This window comes from Saimiri boliviensis, chromosome 2 (genome assembly GCF_048565385.1).
Source record: "Saimiri boliviensis isolate mSaiBol1 chromosome 2, mSaiBol1.pri, whole genome shotgun sequence".
NCBI lineage: Eukaryota > Metazoa > Chordata > Mammalia > Primates > Cebidae > Saimiri > Saimiri boliviensis.
The window spans coordinates 64,562,516-64,587,755 of NC_133450.1; the positions used below are offsets into that span (position 1 = coordinate 64,562,516).

Consider the following 25,240-nt stretch of genomic DNA (forward strand, 5'->3'; position numbering starts at 1 on the left):
TGAGGCAGGAGAATTGCTTGAACCTGGGAGGCTCAGGTTGCCGTGAACCAAGATTGCGCCGCTGTTCTCCGGCCTGGACAACAGAGTGAGACTCTGTCTCAAAAAAAAAAAAAAAAAAAGAAAAACTGCTGGTCTAATGGACTGAACAAGAACACTCCAGAAACTGGGGAACCTACAACTGGAAGGCTTTCCTTCGCAGTCTTTCTTTGTTATATGCCCCTTATGGTGGTTTACTTTCCCTTTGGAGATCTTGGCAGGCAGGTCCCGAGCAAGGAGTGGGGCCCCTCCCTGCTCAGCTCAGACGCATCCTCACTGTCCCCATTCCCTATGCCCTGTACTGTTACCTGTCCGTCCTTAGCTTCAATGAAACCAAACCAGTCTGGCTATGGCAGTTTCTGTTGGAAGCTGATGCCTGGCGTCCAGTGAGCCAGCCCCCTCTATCTACGTGGGATATTAGCCCCATGACTTCCTAGCCGACACACCCGGCTGCCCTCCTGGTACCTCTGACACACAAGGCCCCTAATGCACACGGGAGCTTCCCATCCCACAGAAATGACAACAGTAACCCCACCACACCCTCATTTTCTGGGCGTCAGTGCAGGGAGGGAGTGTCACAAGATGGGGCTCCCTGCATGGCCAGGGATGGTGGTTATCAAAGACTCTGAAGTGTGCAGGGAGGAGCCGGGTGGAGCAGAGGCAGCTCTGGTGTCAGGCAGCTGCAGGCCTTTGTCTGGGTCTGCCTCTCTCTGGACGCATGGCCTGCTAAACCTCCATGACCCGTTTCCTCACCTTGACACAGCCTTTCAGCAACCTTGCAAGGTTGCTTTGAGAATTAAATGAGTTTCTTTGCAATTCATACATGTGGTTCCTAGAACAGCACGTGGTCCCACGGGTGATGAAAGGTACCTGTGGATATCACAGGTCTTACTGGACACCCACCCGAGATACGCAGCATCAAACTAGCATAAAACAACAGATGCATCTGTTCAGTGACCCCATGTCCAGATGTTTGTGCGGGGCAGGAATCGTTGGCAGGTGCAGATGGCTCCTGAGCCACCAACCCGCCTTCAGCCTGACACCCACCGGCCTCTCATCCCCTTCACGTCAGCCTCAGGAGAACCTGTGCTTGCAGAAGGCTGCAGTTCCCTGAGCAGGGCCACAGACCTTTGTCTCCATGACTCTGCCGATTCCCAGGATGGTGGCAAAGGACACCTGCCCCCGGGCAGGGGAAGCAGAGCTCTGGCAGCAGCTTCACAGGGACAGTCTGGTGGCTGGGCTGTCCCGCTGACTTCATTTCCCTGTGCAGCCCACCATTCTCACTTCTGGGCCCTGTTCCCTCTCTGTCCCCCGCCCCGCTCCGGCTCTCGCTCTGCCTCTCTCTTCCCTTTCTCGGGCCCAGAGAGAGGTCTGGGTGGCAGTGAAGGTTCTGGCGTTTCAGGAGCTGCCCTTGTTCCTGTTGCTCTCGGTGGTGCAAGGTGAAGTCCTCGTGACGTCCTGGAGTGACCAGGAAAGGCAGGCCCTGCCCACACCCACCAAGGTTCCAGTTCCTGCTCTGCTTGGTGGAAACGGACAGATCAAAGCAGTCAGCTGTGGTCGGGGTTTCTCGGAAGCCAACTCACTTAGTAGGATGGGCATTTCCCTTTCTGGGTCTGTTTGCTGATCTGTAAAGTTAGGGTGCTGCCTGGAGGGAATCTGGGGTTCTTTCCTGGTGGTCCCATGCTGCCCCAGCCACCCTGACCATCCTGCCATGGCTGATGTGTGTGCCTCAGAGAAGGCAGGCAGGGGGGAACTGCAGTCCCAGCCATGCAGGCTGCTCAGTGGTGGGCGAGGGGTCCGAGGACCCTCTACCCTCATGCCCACCTCCACCCTTCCCTCTCTCCTCTGTAGGACACACCCAGTTGCCGGGATGACCTGCTGAGTGACTACTTCCGGAAGGCCAGCGATCCGCCAGCCATCGGAAGCCAGCCAGGACCACCTGCCAAGAAAGAAGGGGCCAAAATGCCCACCAGCTTTGTGGCCCCCACTGTCAAGGTGGCCGTCCCTGGCTCGGAGGGGAGGTCGCTAAAGCCTGGGCAGTACGTGAAGCCAAACTTCAGACTGACTGAGGCCGAGGCCCCACCCAGCGTGGCCCCCAGACAGGCCCAGCCCCCCCAGAGCCTGTCTCTGGGCAGACCCAGGCAGGTCCCGGTGCCCGCAGCTTCCCACGCACCTGCCAGCCGCAGCGCCTCCCTGAGCCGAGCCTTCAGCCTGGCCTCAGCTGACCTCCTCCGGGCCAGCGGGCCTGAGGCTTGCAAACAGGAGTCCCCCCAGAAGCTGGGAGCTCCCGAGGCCTCGGGGGGCAGAGAGACAGGCAGCTATACCCTGCCAAGCCCCGCACCCCCCAGCTCCCACAGCCTGGCCCGGGAGCGGACCCCACTTGTGGGAAAGGCTGGCGGCTCCTGTCAGGGCCCGGGTCCCCGCAGCCGGCCACTGGACACGAGGCGCTTCTCCCTGGCTCCCCCAAAGGAGGAGAGGCTGGCCCCTCTGCATCAGTCTGCCACAGCCCCCGCCATTGCCGCGGCAGGTGCTGGTGTTGGCAGTGGTGGCAGCAACTCCCAGCTCCCGCACTTCTCACCTGCTGCAGCCCCGGCTGCCAGGACCAAGCCCAAGGCGCCCCCACACTCAGGAGAGGTGGCTGCCATCGCCCCTGTCCGGGTGGGGCTCAACCTCTCAGAGGGAGACGGGGTCCCAGGGCAGGGCTGCGGCGAGGGGCTCCCGGCCAAGAGCCCAGGTCGGTCTCCTGACTCAGCTCCCCACCCCGGCCGGGGCCCCGAGGACTTGAGTCGAGGGAGCAGCTCAAAGAGCACCCCGGCCTCCCCGGAGCCAGGCGGGGACCAGCAGACGGTGTGGTACGAGTACGGCTGCGTGTGACTGTCCTGAGGCTGAGCTCGCAAACCTGAAAACGACTGACGCGCCCTCCGACGCTCACGGCCTTTTCTCCTGCTTGCCTGCGGCGCCAGGAACGGGTTTGGAATGAGGAGCGGGGCTCCCATGCCTTTCTGCTGTTTGTTCTGTGAATGGAAACACTGTACCAAGCCCCGAGAGGATGACGCTTCCAGGTGTGTAACGAGGCTTCTGTATCTGCCGCTTCCAGCAGCTGGTGTCTTTGGAATAAATCCACGTCAGCATGGGGACCAATTAGGATGCGATGACAAACTGACTTCCCCCAAAGCAGACACTACTCCGGTATGTCCCAGTACAACACTCGTTTGCAATGTGTGCAGCTCCATTGGGCGCACACATAACGCTCACAACAGGCTCACAAGGCTCCGGCCTGGGGGGCCTAAGAGCCCCACTCCCTCTCCCAAAGGCCATCAGATCCGAGGAGAAGCCCAGACCCGCCATACTGCCAAGGTCTCCAGGGCTGTGGGCAGACCCCAGAGTCAGGCCTGCTGTTAAAAAACAGGAGTGCTGCTGTTCCGTTCCTGGGGTCCCAAGCACTTCCCTTTACCCCAGGACCCAGGGCGCCTCCAAGGCAGCTGGCAGTGGCCTTGGCCGTTTGTCCCCAGCCTCCATCCAGCTGGCTCCCGAGCTCTGCACCGGGGGCTTTGGGGACCACACAGGCACCTGCCTGCCTAGATTTCCCTGGCTCACTTTTCTGCCAACACTGGATCTGCCAGGCCTGGGGATGGGGTGGGCAGGACAGAGGCCCCCACTAGCCCCCTCCAGGCCAGGGTGCATAGTGGACCGAGGGGTCACCCAGGCAAAGCAGGGTGCAGGCTCGATGGGTAACTGGCCGGGGCCCCCGACTTCCCCAGTTTCAGATGGGGTGTTGATTTATTTCTGAATAACTTTTTGGGTATAGAAACCATTTTTTTTTTAATTATATGACATATATATGTACACACTCATGTGAAATATGTATACTTTGGGGGATCTATTTATGTTCCAGAGGGAGTCATTCTCTTCTGTTGGGAATCGTTTCTGCTGCTCTGTGTCTTTGGTCGGATTCCTGACAATTTAGTTTCCTGTTGTAAAGGTGCTTTTCCTGGGGTGAACTAAACCTATTGATTTTTTTTTTAAGATTTTTTTTTTTTCCTTTTGATTTAATATACTGAGAAAGAAATGGGAGACTTTTGAATGTTAACAAGATCCTTTTAGGAGTGTTTGGGATTGTGTATTAAATATAGCCATCCATTCTGGAATGCAAGGACAGGATTGTAATAAAATGGAATGGAACCAAAGCATGTTCTGGCTTTCCTCACTGCACATTGTTAGCATTGGGTGGGCCCCTGGGGACTTGGGGCTCCCTGCACCCCTGCCTCTGCACCCCGGGGACCCTTCCTCCACAGTTGGAATCCACTCCTTGCCTTCCCACTGGGTGGGGGATGCTGTTACGTGCACAACGAGAGACAAATGTGAAGGAGAGAGATGGCCTGTAATGCGACAGCTTTCTACCACTTCCTCCCCAGGTGCATTTAACCTGGCATAAATCAAATCCTATTTTGTTTGTTTTTCTAATGGGTCACCGCCACCACAAGGGGCATGTGACGGGCCGAAGACCAGCCTGGACAACATAGTAAGATGTTTACCAAAAAATAATAATAATAATAGAAAAATTTCGACACCAGCAGTCCTAGCTACTCAGGAGGCTGAGGATGGAGGATCCCTTAAGCCCAGGGAGGTCAAGGCTGCAGTGAGCAGTGATAGCGCCACTGCACTCCAGCATGGGAGACAGAGTGAGATCCTATCTCAAAAGAAAAAAATGGCAGGGTGTGGTGGCGCACACCTGTGGTCCCAGCCACAAGGGAGGCTGAGGTGGGAGGATCACTTGAGCCCCAGAGGTCAAGACTGCAGTGAGCCAGGGCTTGTGCGTCTGCACTCCAGCCTGGGAAACAGTGATACGCCGCCTCAGAAATAATTGTGAAGAATCGCATTTTGCTGTGGAGTTCATCTTGTGGGGATGGGAGCGCAGCTGGACGGGGCTCCTTTTGATTTTCCCAAGGCTACGCAACCAGTAAATGCTGGATCTGGAATTTGGACCTCGAGGGCCACAGATGCTGAAATGGGATTTGGTAGGGAGGAGGAAGAGAGGGAAGGAGGAGGCATGAATACAGCCGCGCCTAACCATGGCTCTTTGGATACATTTTCTGTCCAGTTGCCCCCCCGCGTCTCCTTCCTTCCCACCAGACCTCTTTTTTGGGCCTCTCCTCTCTCTCGCCTCCTTGCCCATTCTCCCCGAGGTGCTGCAGTCTGTCCTGTATCTGGCCCCTCTGCAGGAACTGCCATCCCTGCTGTTTTGAGCCAGACTGAGTGGCGGCCACCCGCAGTCTTCATCCTGTGTGGCCTTTGTAAGACTTGACACCCGGCCAGGCACTCCTTGGCACCCTCAGCCTCTGCTGAGTGCTTCTCTGTCCCTCTGGGACAGCTCTGTTCTGCCAGGCTCCTTCGTCCTTTCACTCATTCCCTCCCAGGGACATCAGGGATCTCTGTGGGCAGAGCCCTGGGTTCCGCCTCCACCACACCCCTGCTCTGCATCTGCCCTTCAGGCCAGACTCCCCACCCACCCCCCACCCCCAACAACAGGGAGGGCTTGTGGAGGTGACCTCCAGCCAACCTCTCCTGACCTTCAGGCCAGGACTGCTGCCCTCCTCAACCCAGCTTCCCTGTTCCCAGGATCATCTCTGCAACCTCAGGAGCTGGAGATTCAAGCTGGACCCCTTCTTTCCTCACATCCCACATTTCAGAGGTCACATCCTGTACCTGAGGATGGGACGGGAATCTGGGCCCCTCCCCTCTGTGGGGGCAGTCCCTGTCCTAGGTCATACCCTCCAGCTGACTGGTCTTGCTGCCCCAGGCTCTCCCCCTACTCTTCCATTGGCTCCAGCCAGCTTTTGATCCTATTGGTTTTATAGGAGAGCTCCTGCCAAGGTCAGTAATCCAGAGTCGACTTCTCAGCCCTCATTGTCACTTCTCAGGAGGTGCCCTGACTCAGGCTACCTTCCTATTTAGAACACTTCCCTCTGCACTGGCCACACCCTGAGCAGCACGAGGTCAGGCATAACCAGGTCCACACACGTGTGTGTCTTTTTTTTTTTTTTTTTTTTTTTTTTTGAGACGGAGTTTCTCTCTTGTTACCCAGGCTGGAGTGCAATGGCGCGATCTCGGCTCACCGCAACCTCCGCCTCCTGGGTTCAGGTAATTCTCCTGCCTCAGCCTCCTGAGTAGCTGGGATTACAGGCACGTGCCACCATGCCCAGCTAATTTTTTGTATTTTTAGTAGAGACGGGGTTTCACCATGTTGACCAGGATGGTCTCGATCTCTCGACCTCGTGATCCACCCGCCTCGGCCTCCCAAAGTGCTGGGATTACAGGCTTGAGCCACAGCGCCCGGCCATGGCCAGACTTTTATTGGTGCTCTTTTTTTTTTTTTTTTTTGAGATGGAGTTTTGCTCTCGTTGCCCAGGCTAGAGTGCAGTGGCACCATCTTAGCTCACTGCAACCTCTGCCTCCCAGGTTCAAGGGATTCTCCTGCCTCCGGCTCCCGAGTAGCTGGGATTACAGGTGTGAACCACCATGCCTGGCTAATTTTTGTATTTTTAGTAGAGATGGGTTTTCACCATGTTGGCCAGGCTGGTCTCGAGCTCCTGACTTCAAATGATCTGCCCTCCTTGGCCTCCCAAAGTGCTGAGATTTCAGGTGTGAGCCACTGTACCTGGCCTCTTTTAGTTATTTAAAAATGTACAATAAGTTATTGTTGATTGTAGTCACCATGTGTGATCAAATACTAGTTCTTACTCTAACTAACTACATGTTTGTACTCATTAACCATCCTCATTCCCCTCCCACCCCATTACCCTGCCCAACCTCTGATAACCATCCTTCTACCCTCAATTTCCGTAAGTTCAGTTGTTTTCATTGTTAGCTCCCTCAAATAAGAATATGTGAAGTTTCTCTTTCTGTGCCTGGCTTATTTCACTTCACATAATGAGCTCCAGATCCATCCTTATTGCAAGATAACGTCTCGTTCTTTTGTTATGGCTGAGTAGTACTCCGTCGTGTACATGTGCCACATTGTCTCCGTCCATTGATCTGTTGATGGACACTTTGACGGCTTCCGCATCTTGGCTGTTGTGAATGGCAGACTCTTTGATGTGGGCAGAGCCTTCAGTGACAGATGCTAGGTGCTTATCAGGAGTGACAGCAAGATGATGTCAGCTGAGACGGCAGTTTCGAGCAGCTGAAGTCTTGCTCTCTTTATGGTCACAGAGTCTTCTGGTGAGGACTGGGTGGAGGAGTGTGCTTGGTTATGTCCTTATCTGGCTGGATGCAGTCTTTACTGATCAGGTAAAACATGTGGTCCCTGTTGGCGAAGTGCCTTATTAAGTGTAAGATGGAGTCTTTTTCTAAGATGGAGTTACTTATGTGGAAAGTGCTCTGTACGCCAGCCCTTTGCAGGCTAGGTCCTCTCTAGAGGCACATCCAGCCCCCTTGATCATGCTTCATCAAGCCCAGGCATATCCACAACTTTAATTACCATCTATTCCCAGAGGCTCCAAACTTGTATCTGCAGCCCCCACCTCTCCTCCAAAACTCCAGATCTGAATTTACAACTTGCATGTCCCAAATGCACCTCAAATTCAACATGCCCAGCACAGCTCACCATCCTCCCCTCCACAGCGAAGCCTCTTTGTATTCCCACCCCACCACCCCTCAGGCCCCATACACATCCAGAGGATGCTGGCCTGACCCTCACACTTCCCGGTGTCCTGTTCCTCCATCGGCTGCTTTCAACGCTAAGACCCCGCTCACCTCCACAGCCAATCCCAAGCCATGACCCCCTTCAGCAGTACCATGGGGTCCTGTGGCTAAGAGAGCATCCCAGATCACACCCTCTCCTGAGTTCCAGGGCCCCACCCTCTGCACTGGTGTGGTATGTGACCTGGGGGCTGGGAAATACCCAAGTTGTAGCTGGATATTGTTTTTTTTTTCCTTCTAAGACAGGGTCTCATGCTGTCCCTCAGGCTGGAGTGCAGTGGTATGACTGTGGCTCACTGCAACCTCAAGTGATCCTCCTCCCTCAGCCTCCTGAGTAGCTGGTACTACAGGTACATGCCACCACACCTGGCTATTTTTTTTTTATTTATTTATTTTTAGAGACGGGGTCTTGCTACATTGCCCAGGCTGGTCTCAAACTCCTGATCTCAAGTGATCCTGCGACTTTGGCCTCCCAAAGTGCTGGGATTACAGGCGTGAGCCACTATGCCTGGCCAGAGTTTGACTCTTATCCGTAACAATTTACAAATAATAAAACATACAATAATAGTTACTGTAAAATCCATACAACCAATTGATTCTCATAGAAAGCTCACTGATATTTTCCAAACTCTCATATTTGCAGCCAACCTGTGTTTGCAACTGACAAATGGGCGTAGCTCCAACATGCATGTGGTTGGTAATTTTTTTTATATTCCCATGTAAGATGAAAGGGAAGCAAGTCAAAGATGTATGTCTGAACTTCACTGAAAACAAGAGTAACTTTGTTTCACCTGGTGGTAGTTTCTGAATGCAGAGCAAATAGTTCCTCAATTTTTTGTGCTATTCTCCTTGTAATGGCTACAGACGCAACACATTATTCTTTAAAAATTGAATTACAATTTACATACCATAATATTCACCATTCTTCTCTATCATTCATAAGTCTAGACACACTAGATAATGAAAAACATAAATCAAGCCTAAGTTTATAATATTTACCAATTTCTGTGGACTAACGACACTCACCATGGCCAATGTTAAGCTGCTAGCACTGAACGCATCACCAAACACAGAACTGGTCTCAATCTTGGTTGTTTTTTTTTTTTTAGATGGAGTTTCACTCTTGTTGCCCAGGCCAGAGAGCAATGGTGCGATCTTGGCTCACCACAACCTCCACCTTCTGGGTTCAAATGATTCTCCTGCCTCAGCCTCCCGAGTAGCTGGGATTACAGGCATGCACCACCAAGCCTGGCTAATTTTTGTATTTTTAGTCGAGACGGGGTTTCTCCGTGTTGGTCAGGATGGTCTCGAACTCCCAACCTCAGGTGATCTCTCCACCTTGGCCTCCTAAAGTGTTGAGATTATAGGCATGAGCCACCGTGCCAGGCCGGTCTCAATCTTGCAATTAAAAAAATCTCAACTTTTAAAAAATAGAGATATAATTTACATACCATAATCACCCAAGGCATCTCTATCATTCTTAAGTCTAGAAACACTAGACAATGAAATGAAAAAACATAAGCCCAAGTTTATCAGATTTACCAATTTCTGTGGTGTAAGTACTCTCACCATGGCCAAGGTCAAGCTGCCAGCACTGAACACATCACTAAACACAGAACTAGCCAGGGAAGCTCTTGGCCCCTAAAGATTCCCTGAAAAATCACTCACATGAGGCAGATTGATTAAGAGGAGAAGACATACAGATTTAACATGTATACATGAGAGGCTTCAGAATAAAGACTAGACCCCCTCTAGTGAAGTCCAGAAACTTACATACTATCTTGAGATTACAGACAGAGTGGGGTCTCAGGTCCTGGCAGAGCAGGTTATGGGAGGGGGAGAAGAATTCTGTTGAGGGGCAATAAGTGATTACTAAGGAGAATGACTGGATGGGCAACAGAACATAACCTGTAAAATTCTTTGGAATTTATACGATCCTTTCAAGTCGTTGTCTTGAAAACGGGTCTGTTCAGATGTATTTACATTCTGGGTTGTCTTTGCTGTAATGGATGATGAGATGATGTGGGGGGAGTACGAGAACACTGCTCCTCTTGCTGATGCAGTCGTTTCTTTTTGTAGATGGGGGAAACTTTCTTCCAGCTTATTGATCTCTAAAGGTGTTGAATTCAAAATACTCATTGTACCAGGGAGCCATATTTTGGGGTGAAATATTTTGGGATTTCCTTCACCAGAAAGAGATGTGCCGTAGCACCCCACGATGTAATACCACCATACAGATACAATAGGTGTAAACTGAAAGCATGGGTACAAGTAAAATAATTAGGAAGTGGGGAGTCTTGAGTATTACCTTTGCTTTTCATGTAACTTACCTGATGGTAGGTTTACTTAAGTTAATTTTTAATGACGGCTGTGCTGAACAACTGGCTTGCAAAACTCCTGGAAATTCACTGATGTGTTTCCACAAGCCAGCACAGGTCAGCTCCGGCACTGGAAGCACCGCCTCTTAGGGTTGGGCTGCAGGGGAAGAGTCAGAAGGACCAAGCAGAAATGACCAAAGGAGAAGGAGCAAGAAGAGAAGCGAAGCTGGGGGCTTTGCAGAGCTAACCATCCCTCCAGCTTTGCTGTGTGCAGCTATGCCGGCTGCTGGCTGTGTCCTGGGCTGTTTCCCTCTCATTTCTGCCCTCCTGGCCCCAGGAATGGCCTTAGAGGAGGGGTACCAGGTGGGCAGGAGGGTCACAGGAATCCCAGTCCGAAGGTCTGCTGAGGCAGGCCCAGTGGCAGGCTCAGAGCAGAACAACTCGCCTCCGCAGGCTCAGCTGCCCCCGAACTCAGCCCTGGAAGAGCCTAGGTTTGAAAGACGTGATCTTCTTCCCGAACAAGGCAATTCCGGAACAAGGCACAGAGAATGGCCCCTCTGGCTTGTCTGGAGTCAGGGAAACTCTGTCCGGGCTCTTCCCTCACCTTCCACCCTCCCTCCTTGCCCTTCTCCAGAGAGAGCAGAAAGAGTGGGCCTGGGGAATGACAGACCCCAGGCCCGGGGGCAAGCCCATCACCTCTCCATCCGTATGGGGGACACTGATCTCCACCGGGCAGAGTCCATAGTCCGAAGTCGGGCACAGAAATGTACCCCCTCCAAGCTCCAGCCTTTTGTCCCAGCCCCACGAAGTTGGGTTCATCGTGTCACATCTGAGAGCAGAGGCAGAACCAGCCACCTGCTCCCCATCTCCCCTCCCGCAAAGAGACCACAAATAGATCCGGCAGGGATCCAGGTAGCCTGGCCGGCAGGGAGGGAAACCCGGACCCCTCCGAGCCCCCAGGAGCAGTCCCTGGACACGCACCCTCCCCAGGCCGGTGGGGGCTGCGGGTGCCCTGCCGGCCTGCGCCCGCGCCCCCTGGTGTCCGGCGGGGCCTGGTCTCTGTCCCCGCGGCCGGGTGGGCGGCGGAGCCTCCGCCTCCCGCCCGGGGACCCCGCACAGCGAGCGCCGCGCAGGTCCCGCCACGCCCCGCAGGCGCCGTCCCCGCGGCCACTCCCTCCCGCGGGCCCAGCGGAGCCGCAGCCGCGCTTCCTGCACCCGGGACCCGACAGAGGTGAGTGCTCCCGGGCGGCCGGGGCGAGGGCGGACCGCGGCGGCAGCATAGGGACGCGCCCGCCCGGGGACAGCTGACCTTCAGCGAGGCCGGCTCCCCGCCAGCTCCCGGGGCAGAAAATTCAAATCCGCTCTGTGGAAAGAGGCCTTTGGGGGAAGCGGAGCGGAAGAAGGACTGGGGCAGGTCTCTGCGCTAGGAAACAAATGGATGGGGCTCTTGGGGCCCAGGGGCCTGCCACCCTCAGGGTGTCATGGGGTGGTGTTTAGGGGGACGGCAGGCCAGAGGGGCTCCCTTGCCCAGGGTTCCTGGGGTGGGGGCGGATCTCAAAAGTCCAGCACTGCCCGGACCCCCTGAGGACATAGTAGCAGCTGAGGCACAGAGAGGAGCACTGCAGGAGTCGTCCAAGGACCTGCGCCCGGGCTGGAGGTCTGGGTTCAGTGGCATCCCGTAAAGCTGGGGAAATGCCATGCCACCGTGGCCCAGAGGGAGGAGAGAGGCGAGAGGAGGGAGAGGCACACTAACATTTACTGAATGCCCGCCTGGTGCCAGGCACTTCTCACACATTTTGTTTAACTGTCTTGTTTTATCCTTCATTCATTTATTCAGCAAAACGGGCACTCTGCTGGGCTTTGGTTTGAGGTGGAGGGAGCTGGTCACTGCCCATGAAACTCACTCTACATTAGAGACAGACTGTTATTCAGAGTGGCCAGTGGGAAGGCTGCCCTGCTTCTCCTTCCTGCCCAAGATGATCTGAATCAAACTAAGAGGCCCCGGGCAATACACCCCTGGACCAATGAGAAAGCCCTAAGCCCCCACCGTCAACATTCAAGGGCACCTTCCGTATCCACAGCATCATACACACCAGTCACCAAGAGAAGTCCTAGGATCTAGTCGCTTTTGGGTTTCAGTTCAGAATTACCTCTTCCAGGAAGGCTTCCCTGACTTCCCACCCAAAGTAAAAAGACCAGGAGCTTTGGCTCCTGAGGTGTGGCTGAGGTGTGGCTCCTCCCTGCCCATTATCCTCCAATCATACCTGTTCTCAGAATGTTGTTCTTGCTGTGTTCATCCCGGTCTTCCTATCTAACCAGTTTCAGGAAACCTCAGCCCCTTCAAGTTCCAGGTGGAAGTCTTGATTGGGGAGTGGGGTCACATAAGCCTTCCATGGGCACCAGGGGAATGAAGGGATGGCTTAACATTTATTACTGAGCATTACTAGGGGAAGGATATACATATATTCCATGTCTGGTATACACATAATGTTCTTATTTGAATATTTTACCTTGGGAGCTGGAATACCGCGAGACCTCTACTCAAAAATGGAAACTGGAAACTTATGTCTTACCATCACTATTTTCAGATACCACCTGCGCTTCTCAACTTCCTGGGCAGAGTTCATCATTTCCAGGCCCCTGAGATACAAATCCTGTTACCTCCGATTAACCCCTGGGGCTCCTGACTGAGTACAGAGAACAGATAGGAACCCACCTTCTAAAGAGAGTAGCCCCGCTTCCAGCTCTCAGAGACTCTCAGAGCCTCCAGCTGCTCTCCCTCTAACCCCTGTTCCTACTTCCCCCTCCCCAGTACTGACTGTGTGTGTTGCGGGGTGGATACTGTGAAGTGTGGGGGCTGCTGTTGGTGAAAGTCCTGATAGGGGAGTGGGTTCAGGCCCCAGCACTGAAGAGGACCTGGACCCAGTGGTCAATTCCAGGGCAAGGGGGAACACCCCACTTTTGGTTCTATTACACAAATACATTATTTATTTATTTATTTATTTATTTATTTATTTATTTATTTATTTATTTTGAGACGGAGTTTTGCTCTTGTTACCCAGGCTGGAATGCAATGGCGCCATCTCGGCTCACCGAAACCTCCGCCTCCTGGGTTCAGGCAATTCTCCTGCCTCAGCCTCCCGAGTAGCTGGGATTACAGGCATGTGCCACCATGCCCAGCTACTGTTTTGTATTTTTAGTAGAGACAGGGTTTCACCATGTTGACCAGGATGGTCTCGATCTCTTGACCTTGTGATCCACCCGCCTCGGCCTCCCAAAGTGCCGGGATTACAGGCTTGAGCCACCGCGCCCGGCCACAAATACATTATTTTTTTAAAAAAGAAATTATACTCTACTTCCAGAAATAAAAAAAATCAGTACCCTTTGCCACAAAGGAAGCTAATTAAACAAATAAAAGCAAGGGACTGGGCAAATAAAACAAATGAAAGCAAGGAACTAAGGCAGCGGTGTTATTAAACTTTAGCAGCTGGGGACATACCTGAGGCCTGATCTCTAGGCTACAAAAGGAGATAAGCAAGGATGAGAGGGGTTAAAGACATTCTAGCACCCATGTGAGGCTTTCTCCTTAGTGTGATAAAACAGATTAAGAAAGGACTGGGGCCGGGCGTGGTGGTTCACGCTGGTAATCCCAGCACTTTGGGACGCCGAGGCGGGTGGATCACCTGAGGTTGGGCGTTCAAGACCAGTCTGACCAACATGGTGAAACCCCGTCTCTACTAAAAATACAAAAGTTAGCAGAGTGTGGTGGTGTATGTCTGTAATTCCAGCTACTCGGGAGGCTGAGGCAAGAGAATTGTTTGAATTTGGGAGGTATAGGTTGTAGCGAGTAGAGATTGTGCCATTGCACTCCAGCCTGAGTGACAGAGTGAGACTCTGTCTCAAGAAAAAAAAAAAAAAAAAGCTTGCACAGGGAATAATAAAAATCACTGACTCCTTCAGTCAGTACCTGCTGAGCACAGAGTACCCAGCAGTGCCTGGAGTGATAGAAAACAAATCTTCAGTTCATCTTGTTATCAACTAAAGGGCTACTTCTTCCAGGAAGTCCACCCTGATGTGCCCTTCACAAGCTAAACCTCTCCTGCTGTAACGCTTAAGATGTTTCATTGCAAGGGCTTATTGTCTTCCACTCCTGAGTGTAAATTTCATGAGAACAACCACTAGATCTGTCTTGCTCACCTCACCGTCCTGGCACCTGCCTTACCCCAGCCGCAGAACCTAGAGCACAGGTGTTCAATGAGCTGATGAACGAATAACTGAGTCAGCTTCCCTGACTTGGATCCTGTTGGCCCCTTTCAGTTGTGCCTTTCTTTCCTTCTCCCCGCCCTCCTTCCTGTCCTTATCTAAACCCTCCATCCTTCAAAGCCCTGCCAAGGGTCCAGCTTCTGCAGAGGCCTTTTTTAACCAAGAGATCCACGCTGAGCCCTCCTGCCCTTGAATCTTCCATGGTTGGCAATATGTATACCCAGGATGCATTCAGTTCCATGGTCCAGTGTGTTCCCCACACTTCCCGAGGGCAGGGGCTGTGGGTGACACCTACACCACAGGTACTCAGGAAACACTGTGGAGTGGCTCCACTTGGGCCACCCTCCAAGGACGCAGCTGTGTTGGGGCTCAACAGCTATATTAGTTTCCTGTTGCTGTGGAACAAATTACCATCAATTTAGCATCTTAAAACAACACACATTCATTATTTTAGAATTCTAGAGGCGAGAATAGGGTCTCATAGGGTTAAAATTAAGGTGTTAGCAGGGCCAGCCAGGTCCTTTGTGGTGATTCAGGGGAGACTCCATTCCCTTGCCTTTTTCAGCATCTCAGGCCTGCCTGCATTTCTTGGCTTGTGGCCCCCTCCCATCTTCAAAGCTGACAATGGATGATGGAGCCCTCCCCTCGCTGCATCACTCAGATTCTCTCTTCTGCCTCCCTCTTCTGCCTTGTGATGACATTGGGCCCACTTTGATAACCCAGGATTGTCTCCCCATCTCAAAGTCTTTTCACATTTGCAAAGTCCCTTTAATGTGTAAGGCAACGTGTTCACAGGTACTGGGGATGAGAACACAGTCATCTTTTTTTCTTTTTCTTTTCCTTTTTCTTTTTTTTAAACAGAGTCTTCCTCTGCTGCCCAGGCTGGAGTAGAGCGGCACGATCTTAGCTCACTGCAACCTCCGTCTCCTGGGTTCAAGTGATTCTCATGCCTTGAGAGAATAGGGAGTAGCTGGGACTACAGGCATGTACCACCATGACTGAATAAATTTTTTTTTTTTTTTGGTATTTTTTTTAGTAGAGATAGTAGAGACAGGATTTCACTATGTTGGCCAGGCTGGTCTCAAACTCGTAACCTCAAATGATCCACCTGTATCAGCTTCCCAAAGTGCTGGGATTACAGGCGTGAGCCACCGCACCCTGTCAAGGGCACACTCATCTTTGAGGGATGTTGCTTTGCCTACCACAGTAGCTGTCCCTGGTAGTCACAGGACACGCTGGCTGGTGGAATATTCCTAGTAGCTGACATTTACTGCTCCAGGCACATTACATGACACTCCATGAGTTAGGTACCGTCATTGTCATTTCACAGATGAGGAACAGAGGTTAGGTAACTTTGCCATGTGGTAGAGCTGGGATTTGAACCTAGGCAGTGGGGTTCCAGGGTGCACCTTCCTGGCCTCTAGGCTACACTGCCTCTCTGGCTCCATTATTGCCCTCAAGATGCCTGGAACAGGCCAAGAAGATCTGAAGCCCAGCTCGGGAGGAGAATTTTCCCCAGGGTTTTCTAGGTGAGGCCCCTGTCTAGGCTACAAATTCTCTGCCAGTGCTCTGACATTTCAGCCCTTCCTCACACTCCCACCATCCACAGCTCATTATAGGCACCTCAGCCGTGATCGAAGAGGGCTGGAGGGAGAGCTGCCGATGGTTCTCTTTAGGGCTTCCAGGCAGTTAAGCCTGGAAAAGTTTCTGTGTGCCAAATACCACTCAAATCTATCGCTGTCCTTCCCCAGCATCCACACACCAAGTCCTATGAGCCCCACAGGAGGCAAATCTTACGTAGCAAATCAAAGAAAAGTAATCACCGTGTAGCCAGCTCACTGCCACAAAAAAGCCTACACTCTTAAACCAGATTGGAACACAGAAGCCTTCCATGGGCATCAGGGGATGAAGGCACGGCTTAACATTTACTCCTGAGCACTCCTAGGGCAGGCACCGTTCTAAGAGTTTCATACTTACTCAGTTGATACCACAACCCCGCGCAGTACTGTTTCTTGTTGTTTTGGTTTTTGTTGTTTTGTTTTCAAGACGGAGACTTGCTGTGTTGCCCAGGCTGGAGTGCAGTGGCATAATCTCGGCTCACTGCAACCTCCGCCTCCTTTCATCGATCCCCCTGCCTCAGCCTCCCGAGTGGCTGGGATTACAAGCGGGCATTACCTGGGTAAGTTTTGTATTTTTAGCAGAGACTGGTTTCATCATGTTGGCCAGGCTGGTCTTGAACTCCTGGCTTCAAATGATCTGTCTGCCTCAGCCTCCCAATGTGCTGAAATTACAGGTGTGAGCCACCACGCCTGGCCCAGTACTGTTATTATCCCCATTTTGCATATCAGGAAACTGAGGCACACAGAGTATGCCATTTGTTTAAGGTCACATAGCCAATTAGTGGGGGAGCCAGGATTGGGGCCATTCTCCATCAGCGGAGAACAAAGGCGGAGGCTGACCAGGGCTGAACAGCCCCGGCCTGGGCCATGCTACGTCCATCAGCAAAGCCCCCTCTTGTGCCTTCCCAGCATAACCTGTTATTTTTGGACCTGGCGAAGCTGATATCCTGGTTTCTATGTCAACCACACTTCCATTTAATTAATTTATTTCCTTTCCTTTTTTTTTTTTTTTTTTCTTCTTTAAATAGAGACAGGGTCTTGCTATGGCTATGGCTATAGACTTGCCCGGGCTCCTCCTCGAAGTCCTTGCCTCAAGTGATCCTCCCACCTCAGCCTCCCAAGGTGCTGGGATTACAGGCATGAGCCACCTACACCCAGCCTTCAAGTAGATTTATTGACAGCACCTTTATATGTGATTCTTACACCAATCTTCATGTCAGCCCCATTTTAAAGAGGCAGAAACCAAGGCCTAGGGAAGCTGCATAACTTGCCAGAGCTCTCAGAGCCGAAAAGCAACAGATGTGGAATTCAAACCCAGGCATTCAGATGCCCAAGTCCCCTGCACTCCCAAACTGTCTCAGCCCGAGCAAGCCCAACCTGAAGCCTTCCTCCACCTGGAGTCCCAAGCCCAGCCAGGAATGTGACATGGGCTCCCCAGGCCTCCAGATGTGTGCGCTCACACTTTGTCTGGACTTGCTCCTCCCTGGCCTCCAAACGTTCTGCCCTCAGATGTCCCCATTAGTCACAGTCTGAGAGCCCTCGGATTAGCTGGATGGGAGTGTGGTCATCAGGTTGTCCCATTCATCAGCTCAGTCCTGAGCCTACTGGAGTGTGGTTGATGCCAGAAGCAATAACTCTTAGGAAAGAAAACCAGCCTCTTTCTGCCTGAAACTGTCCTGAGAGGTACTTGACTCATCATCAGCGAGTATTTCCCAAAAGGAAAATTACCGACCTGATTCGGCAGCTGGATGCCCTGCTCTAGAACGCTCACGATGACAGGAAGCACAGGACAGGGTGGATCCGCAAGAGAAGGCAAAGGCCTGCGCAGGGACTGAGACAAGCTGACACTAGAAGCTCGGGAGGAAGCAGGGACTCATTCTGTTGTTTAGGGGATAAAAAGGGATTTCCGCTAAGGCCAGCCAGCTGTGCTAATTGGAAGAACGAAGTGGAAAAACAGTAATTTTCAAAAATATATCATCTGTGCATTCTGAGATATATGCACATTCTTCTATTAGTATGAGTTTGCAGTGAGGATATATCTGATGCATCCATTTCAGTATCAATCAGCTTCAGCAGGAAGCAGATGATACCCTTAAGCGGGGTAACTGATGAGAGTAACACAAACGTGTGGACAGGGCTAAGGGAGCCTAAGGGATGGAGGGGTCTGGCATGCCTCGGGAGCTGTTACTAGCCCTAGGCTTGCAGGAGGAAGGCAGAGAGAAGGGCCGGAGAAAGACTGGACAGGAGCTGAGCTGACACCTTCAGCCAAGGGAAGCAGCCAACCTGAAGCAACCCTGGCAGAGTGGATCAGTATTTCCGGGTCTTCACTCTCCTCCCATCCTCTGATCTCCAGTTAGTGCTCCCTGTCCAACCCTAGCAGACCCTGGAGGGCAGGGAGCCGGTGACATAATCCTTAGATTAGGGGGAAGGAGACTGGATCTGGATAGGTGCATAGAAAGTATGCAGCTCCCTTCTGGTGCGGGAACCTCTTTCACACATTTCTTTGGCTGCCATTTTCTGGACACCTGCAGTGTGTCACTCTGGGTTTGACATTGGGGAAATGCAGTGAATGAGTTGTCCTCGGGCTCTGTGTAGAGATTCTGCCTTTAGAGATGCCAAGATAAAAAGAAAAACCCACAAGAGACTGGAAAAGAAGAAATGGATGCAAACGTCACTTGCATTGGGAGTGGTGAATTTCAGACTGTCTCTGGAGCCCAGCCCAATGTGGGAGGTCATTTCTGTGGGCGAGAAAGATAGTTATTAGTGCAGCATTTCCAATCAGCATTTCAAGAGGACGGGTCGTAATTTACATTGTCTAGGCTCAGGAAGGTTCTGCAAGAAAACGTGTGCTTCATTTTACCATTAGTGAGCTGTTTTGTTGCGTGTAAGGCCAGGTTTTACTTACAAAACAACAAATTCTGTTGCTTCTGCCAAGGACTGGACATCTTGACACCAAGAAACAGCAAAATCCAGCCAAAAGTGACTTTGCAAGCAACATGATGAATTTCTATATGGTTCTCCAGATCCAGCATTTTCTTAGGGGAAGCATGGTCAGAAATCCCAAGTCTGTATTTTGGCAACAGCCCAAGCTTCTGCCGACTCCACTGGCCAGTTCCAGATCTTTAAGTAACTATAATAAGAGCCATACTATCTGTCTCTAAAAAGTGAAGCATGGATCAAAAGGGAGTTTGTTTTAATTTAACAGCTTTAAGACTGTGAAAGGCACTGGATATGTTTAGGCACCTGTAAACGGAGAATGGGGGGTAGAAAAAGAGAGGCATAGCTGGGCGTGGTGGCTCCCGCCTGTAATCTCAGCACTTTGGGAGACTGAAGCAGGTGGATCACTCGAGGCCAGGAGTTCAAGACCAGCCTGGCCAACATGGTGAAATCCTGTCTCTACTAAATATGCTAAAAATTAGCTGGGGCGTGCTGGCACGTGTCTGTAATCCCAGCTACTTAGGAGGCTGAGGCATGAAAATTGCTTGAACCCAAGGAGCTGAGGTTGCAGTGGGCCGAGATCATGCCACTGCACTCCCGCCTGGGTGACAGAGGGAGACTCTGTCTCAAGAAAAGGAAAAGAAAAAGAAAAGAGAGGGAGGAGACAGGGCCGCCAAGAACGGGCACACTGCGCCAACTCTAGGGACCACCAACTGGTGGGTTATAGCATACACGGCTCCCCTGGGGTAGTGCAGTGCTGTAGCCCTGGCAGGATTCATTCTGTAATACATTTCCCACAGGGCATGCTCTGTTCTCCTGACAGTCAAGAGTCCTCCATCTAGCAACTGGCAATGAGCTTTCAAACAGCCCACCTTTTTCCTAGAGAGATAAGATGAAGCAGAACAGAGTCACTGGAAGAAACAGCTTCAGAGTCAGAACTCCAGTCAAGTCCTGGCTCAGTCACTTGGGAATGGAGTGGCCTCAGGCAATTTATGAAACCTCAGTTTCCTGGTCTGTGAAATGGAGAGAATAAAACCACTTGTTTTGGGGATGAAAGAGCGTGTACAGGCACTAAGGACACAGGAACCATTTAAAAGATAAGAGCAACTGGGGCTGCCGTGAGCTGCCACTGTACTCCACTGTACTCTGGGGGAGCGACAAAGTGAGACCCTGTCTCAAAAATAAATACATAAATACATAAATGATAAGAGCCGCAAATAACAGGATATCTGCAATGTCCAATGACAATGATAGTAACAGCTAACGTCTATCGAATCCTCACATGTTCTGGGCATTGAGTCAAGGGCTTTCCTTGATTTAACTCATGTAATTGTCTCAGCCCTCTTTTGACCTCATGTCTCCATTTCACAGACAAGGAAATGGGCACAGGGGGGTTAAGAGGCTCGGCCAGGGTCACCTGCTAGTAGGTAGTACAACTGGAATTCAAATTCCAGCACTTGGGCTTTCAATGCCAAACTATTCACAACTACATTCAGTTTGGCGACTTTCAGAAAGCAGATGTGAACTTCGATGGCATGAATAGTCAACCCAGAAAATTCCATTTGTGAAGACGTTCTAAGAAGGAGGAATTTCAAAATGAAGACCAGCAGAGGAGGCTGATCCGGCCTCTGAGCCTGCCGGGACATCATGGGGCTAGTGTCCAGTGGGAAGAGCCAATCCCTCTGCCTCCTCACTCCCCGTGCGTCCCTCTGCCTCCTCCTGCTCTCCCGTCTTCCCCTGCCAGGGTACTTCTGTCCTCTTACGCACTGTCCATCCTCCCGGAGACTCACCTAGAGGCTGAGTCACACCGCGAGGAGCGCTGAGCCATCCGGAGGTGTTAGCAGGTGAGATGGTGCTCTCTCTCTCCTGCCTGCCCCGCTGCAGTTCCAATCACCCTTCTCCCTGACCCCAACCATCTGTCCTGACAACCGCCAGACTTCTGCAGACTCCTGCAGTGACAATTCCAGACATTCATTTCACAGATAGGAATGGGGGCACCCTGCTTTGAGCAGGATAACTGGGCTGAGGGCAAAGGCCATGTAGAGAGGCAGCTGTGTGCCAGCGACCCCAGCCGCAGTGCAATTCTGGAAAGGGACCAAGGGTACCCATCGGGGTTTAGCACACATTGCTTGGGGCAGCCAAGAATGCTCCCTAGGTTCGAAAGTGATTTAGAGTCTTAAGACCGGGGCAGGAGTTCAGGAGATGGGAAACAGGAGGTCTCTGGAGTTGGGGGGGCCACAGGAGCCAAGGTATGCAGTTGTGAAAGAGTAGAAGGAGCAGAGGAAACAGCCAAGGGTGGCTTGGGACAGGATGTGGGGAGGAGGAGGGCTCTGTACCCACCTGCCTGGATTCGAGTCCCGAGGCCTCCACTTACTACCTGTGTGACCTTGGGCAAGTCGTTTGCCCTCTCTGTGCCTCATTCCCCTCTAGGGCCTATCCCCGGGGCAGGATGGTAGTGGGGGTGGGGGTCCCTGAACCACCTGGCTCTTCCCAGCAGGGGCCGAGCCTAGGGACTGTGGTCAGGGTGAAAGGTAGGGCGTGGACCCTCACTCAGGGCTGCGGGTATCCAACGCGGGAGTGGAATCGGAGCACAAAGTGGCCCCGCGTTCCCAGGAAGGGACCCGAGGACGTCCCCAGGCCACCCCGCCATCCGCGTGCGCGCCGGCAGGACGAGGGGGCGCGGGGTGACAGCGGCCGGCGCCTCAGTCCCGCGCCGCGCAGGCGAAGGCTGGGGTCTCAGCGCCTTCCACTGAGCGCCCCGCGGGCCAGGGCGGGGGCAGGCACCTGAGCGTGCGACGCCGGGGCGCGGCCCGAGCCGGGGCCGCAGGGGCGTGGCGGGGCCGGGACCGCGGGTGTCTGTCCGCCAGCGCCGGCGGGGCCCGGTCCCTCTCCCCGGCGGGGCGTCTCCGCCTGCGGTCGCCGCCCGGGTTAGCAGCCACCCACCCCCCGGGCTGGCTCCGCGGCCACCCGGTAATTACTCCCGCCCCCACACAAAGTGTGGGGTGATGACTCCGAGCCCTTCATTTCCCGGAGCCCAGCCGCACCGGCCATTCCGAGTCCCTTTGGGCCCTTCTGTCCCCCAGATCTGCGCGGCCCTCAGGGCAGCTCTGAGACACGGATAGCACCAGCACCCCCTGCCACCGAGGAGGGGACAGCTGGCCCACTGCTTGCTTGGTCGGCACGGGCAGCGCCGGGTGGGGTCGCTGGTTGCAGGCCCCCCTCCCCTACTCTGGCAAGCAAATGGCCGGACTGAGGCAGCAGGATCCAGGTGGTCCTCCCGGCGGTCCTCCAGCTGGAGAGCAGGGGCTGCGGTGGCCAGAGGGCACAGGCAGGGGAGAGAGCCCCGCCCGGCAGCCCGAGGCTGTGTAGATTTGGGCAGGTCACTGCTGCGGCTGAGCCTCCGTAAAACCGAGATAAAAATTATCAGCCATTGTTACCTCACTGCAGTGCGAGGCTGACTTGAGAGTCTGCAAATCCGTGACACTGTGGTTATGTTTGGCTTTACTCCCTCTGCCCCCACCTCCACACACAGGATCACTTCCAGAAGGAGGGAGGGACACATTCCTGAGCTCAGCGGTGGAAGTGGGGCTGGACACTGCCGAGCTGTGGACTGTGTGACTAGTTGCCAGCCAATTCCAGAACCAGACAGTCTAGGTCCAATCCCAGCTCTTCCATGTTTTAGAGCCATTACCTTGGCCAAGTTGCCTTGTTTTGTTTTGTTTTGTTTTGTTTTGTTTTGTTTTGTTTTGTTTTGTTTTGAGACGGGAGTCTTGCTCTGTCGCCCAGGCTAGAATGCAGTGGTGCGATCTCAGCTCATTGCAACCTCGACCTACCAGGTTCAAGAGATTCTCCTACATCAGTCTCCCAAGTAGCTGGGACTACAGGCGCCCACCACCACACCCAGCTAATTATTGTATTTTTACAGACACGGTTTCACCATGTTGGCCAGGCTGGTCTCAAACTCCTGACCTCAAGTGATCCACCCGCCTCGGCCTCCCAAAGTGCTGGGATTACAGATGTGAGTCACCACGCCTAGCCCACGTTGCCTCTTTCTAAGCCTCAGAGTTTCCTGTGAAATGAGCATCATAGTAGGGTGGTTATGGGATTGCGCAGGTGAAATCCTACCTTGAAAGCCTTGCAGTGTCCTCTGAATATCAGCTCCGCCCACTCCTGTTATTACTCTTATACTGAATGCTTCTGGGTAAAGTGCACATGGTCGGAAGAGAAGACTCAGCCAACAGGAAACAAAGTGAAAAACAGGTTCAAGGCAACAAATACAAAGTATGCAGGTGTCCAGAGGTTGGTGGACTTCAGTGGGTGGGCCCACAGAGGGGCTGGTGACTGAGGACCCCGGAGGGAAGGAGGAGCGCTTAGCACTAGCCTTGATGAGGATGATGATGGTGGTGGTAGAGGAATGAGCTTTAGCATCAGAGTTTCTGTTTCATCGTTCCTAGCTGGTTGGCCTCAAACAAGATATTTGAACTTTCTGAGCCTTAGTGTCTCATAGGGAAAGTGGAGATGATAATATGTACACCTCAAGGAATTATTATAAAAATTGAAATCAAATAATTATATGAATGAACCCAGCACCTGGTAGGCCCTAAAGTGATTTGGGAGGACAACTAATACTTATGTTCCTGTTATCTATTGCTGTATAACAAACCACATTTAAAGATAGTAGGTCAGGGTGGGCGCAGTGGCTTGCGCCTGTAATCCCAGCACTTTGGGAGGCCGAGGTGGGTGGATCACAAGGTCAAGAGATGGAGACCATCCTGGCCAACATGGTGAAACCCTCTCCCTACTAAAAATACAAAAAAATTAGCTGGGCATGGTGGCACACACCTGTAGTCTCAGCTACTTGGGAGGCCGAGGCAGGAGAATTGCTTGAACCCGGGAGGTGGAGGTTGCAGTGAGCCGAGGTCGTGCCACTGCACTCCAGCCTGGCGCCTGGTGACGGAGTGAGACTCTGTCTCAAAAAAAAAGAAAAAGAAAAAGAAAAGAAAGAAAAAGAAGATATTAGCTTAAAATAGCGCATTTATTTTGCTCACAAATCTGTGATTTGGGCCAGGCTTGGTGGAGATGGCTCATCTCTGCTCCTGGGAGCATCAGCTGAGATGGACCTCCTGGGGCTCGGGGGTCCTCTTCCAAGATGACACACTGGTGTGGCAGGCAGGTCGAACCTGGCTGTCAGCTCAGGGTTCTGCAGGGGCTGCTGGCCAGGATTTGGCGCCACTCAATGTGGGCCTGTCAACAAGGCTGCTTGACTTCCTCACAGCATGGCACTTAGGTTTCAAGAACAATTAATCCCAAAAGACAGCAAATGCCAAGGGCCAGTCTCCTCAGGCTTGGCCTCAGAAACTGGTGCAGTGTCGCTTCCACTCTATTCTGTTGGCCAGACAGTCAGAGGGCCTGCCTAGATTCCAGGGCAGGGACCGAGACCCCCCACCTCTTAACAAGGAGAATCTCAAACAGTTCGCAGCCATCTTAGGTCTGCCACAACTTGAGTCTTCTCCTTTGCATTTTTTTTTCTGGGCGCCATGGTGGTGAATGAATTAATCTCTTGCAAAAGTTGAAGTGTTTCTCCCAGGAGAGGCCCTGCAGAGGCAGAGATACGGGCCTTATCACAGTCTATTTTGGTCGGCATCAGTGTCTCTGGGCCTGGCAGGGCTGAGGGAGCGGGCACCCTACCCGACGACCTCTCTAGCATCCTTTTCTCTGGAACCTCTGAGGCTTCAGTCCCCAGCTTTGTCAACCCCGGGCCTTTGAAAAACAAGAGGGAGGAGCCAATGAGAAAGCAATTTGGATTCAAGAAAGTAGATTTGAGCAAGTGGCCCACGGTTGAGTGTAATGAGCATCTTCGAGGCTCTTGAGTTGCTGGAGAAGTCTGTTTGTTTCTCGAGAGGGCTGCTTCCTGTGTGTTTGGAGTGACTGTTGTCATACATTATTAGGTTATTAATTGATGGGCTGGAGCACTCTGCAGGCAGTGGGGGCGGCAGGCCCCAGGGGTTGCCATGGCAACGTCCAGGTCTGTGGTCTGTGCTGCAGCTGCAGACAGGAGAGATACCCCGCACAGCTCAGATCTTCTCAGACCACAGACTCTCCTGGCCGAAGCCCCTAGTTCAGCAGCAGGCTATCGTGGAAATGCACTTCCACGCAAGGCCACCCACCCACACCTTGAGAGTCCAAACCAACCCTCTTCCTGGTGCCTTGTCCTGACTGTCTCCCCCAGACTGTTAGTTGCTGACTTCAATTATAGCCATGCTGCCTTCCAGCAGGCTACAGGAAGAGGTGGAATTTAGATTCATTTCTTTACCCAAACATTCGACATGTTTTTGGTGTGCCCTTTCCCTGGCAAAGAACACAATA

At 52.6% G+C, this 25,240-nt stretch overlaps 2 protein-coding genes across 4 annotated transcripts in view; both read left to right on the forward strand.

Annotated features, from left to right (window-relative positions):
* CCDC88C (coiled-coil domain containing 88C) overlaps nucleotides 1–5,211 on the forward strand; it is a 153,567-nt gene extending 148,356 nt beyond the window's left edge. The window contains exon 30 of one of the 3 annotated variants that reach the window (XM_010350565.3): nucleotides 1,888–5,041. In XM_010350565.3, the coding sequence (XP_010348867.3) occupies nucleotides 1,888–2,910 (1,023 nt within the window). In that variant the 3' untranslated portion in view covers nucleotides 2,911–5,041. Of the gene's footprint in view, nucleotides 1–1,887 lie in introns of all 3 variants that reach the window. The other 2 variants (XM_074393469.1, XM_074393470.1) reach the window with 2 other exon arrangements.
* Nucleotides 5,212–11,127: 5,916 nt separating this feature from the next.
* The window catches only part of GPR68 (G protein-coupled receptor 68), a 32,573-nt gene continuing 18,460 nt past the window's right edge, over nucleotides 11,128–25,240 (forward strand). Inside the window, exon 1 of the mRNA XM_010350570.3 lies at nucleotides 11,128–11,286. The gene's annotated coding sequence lies outside the window, so the exon portion shown is untranslated. The remainder of the gene's footprint in view (nucleotides 11,287–25,240) is intronic.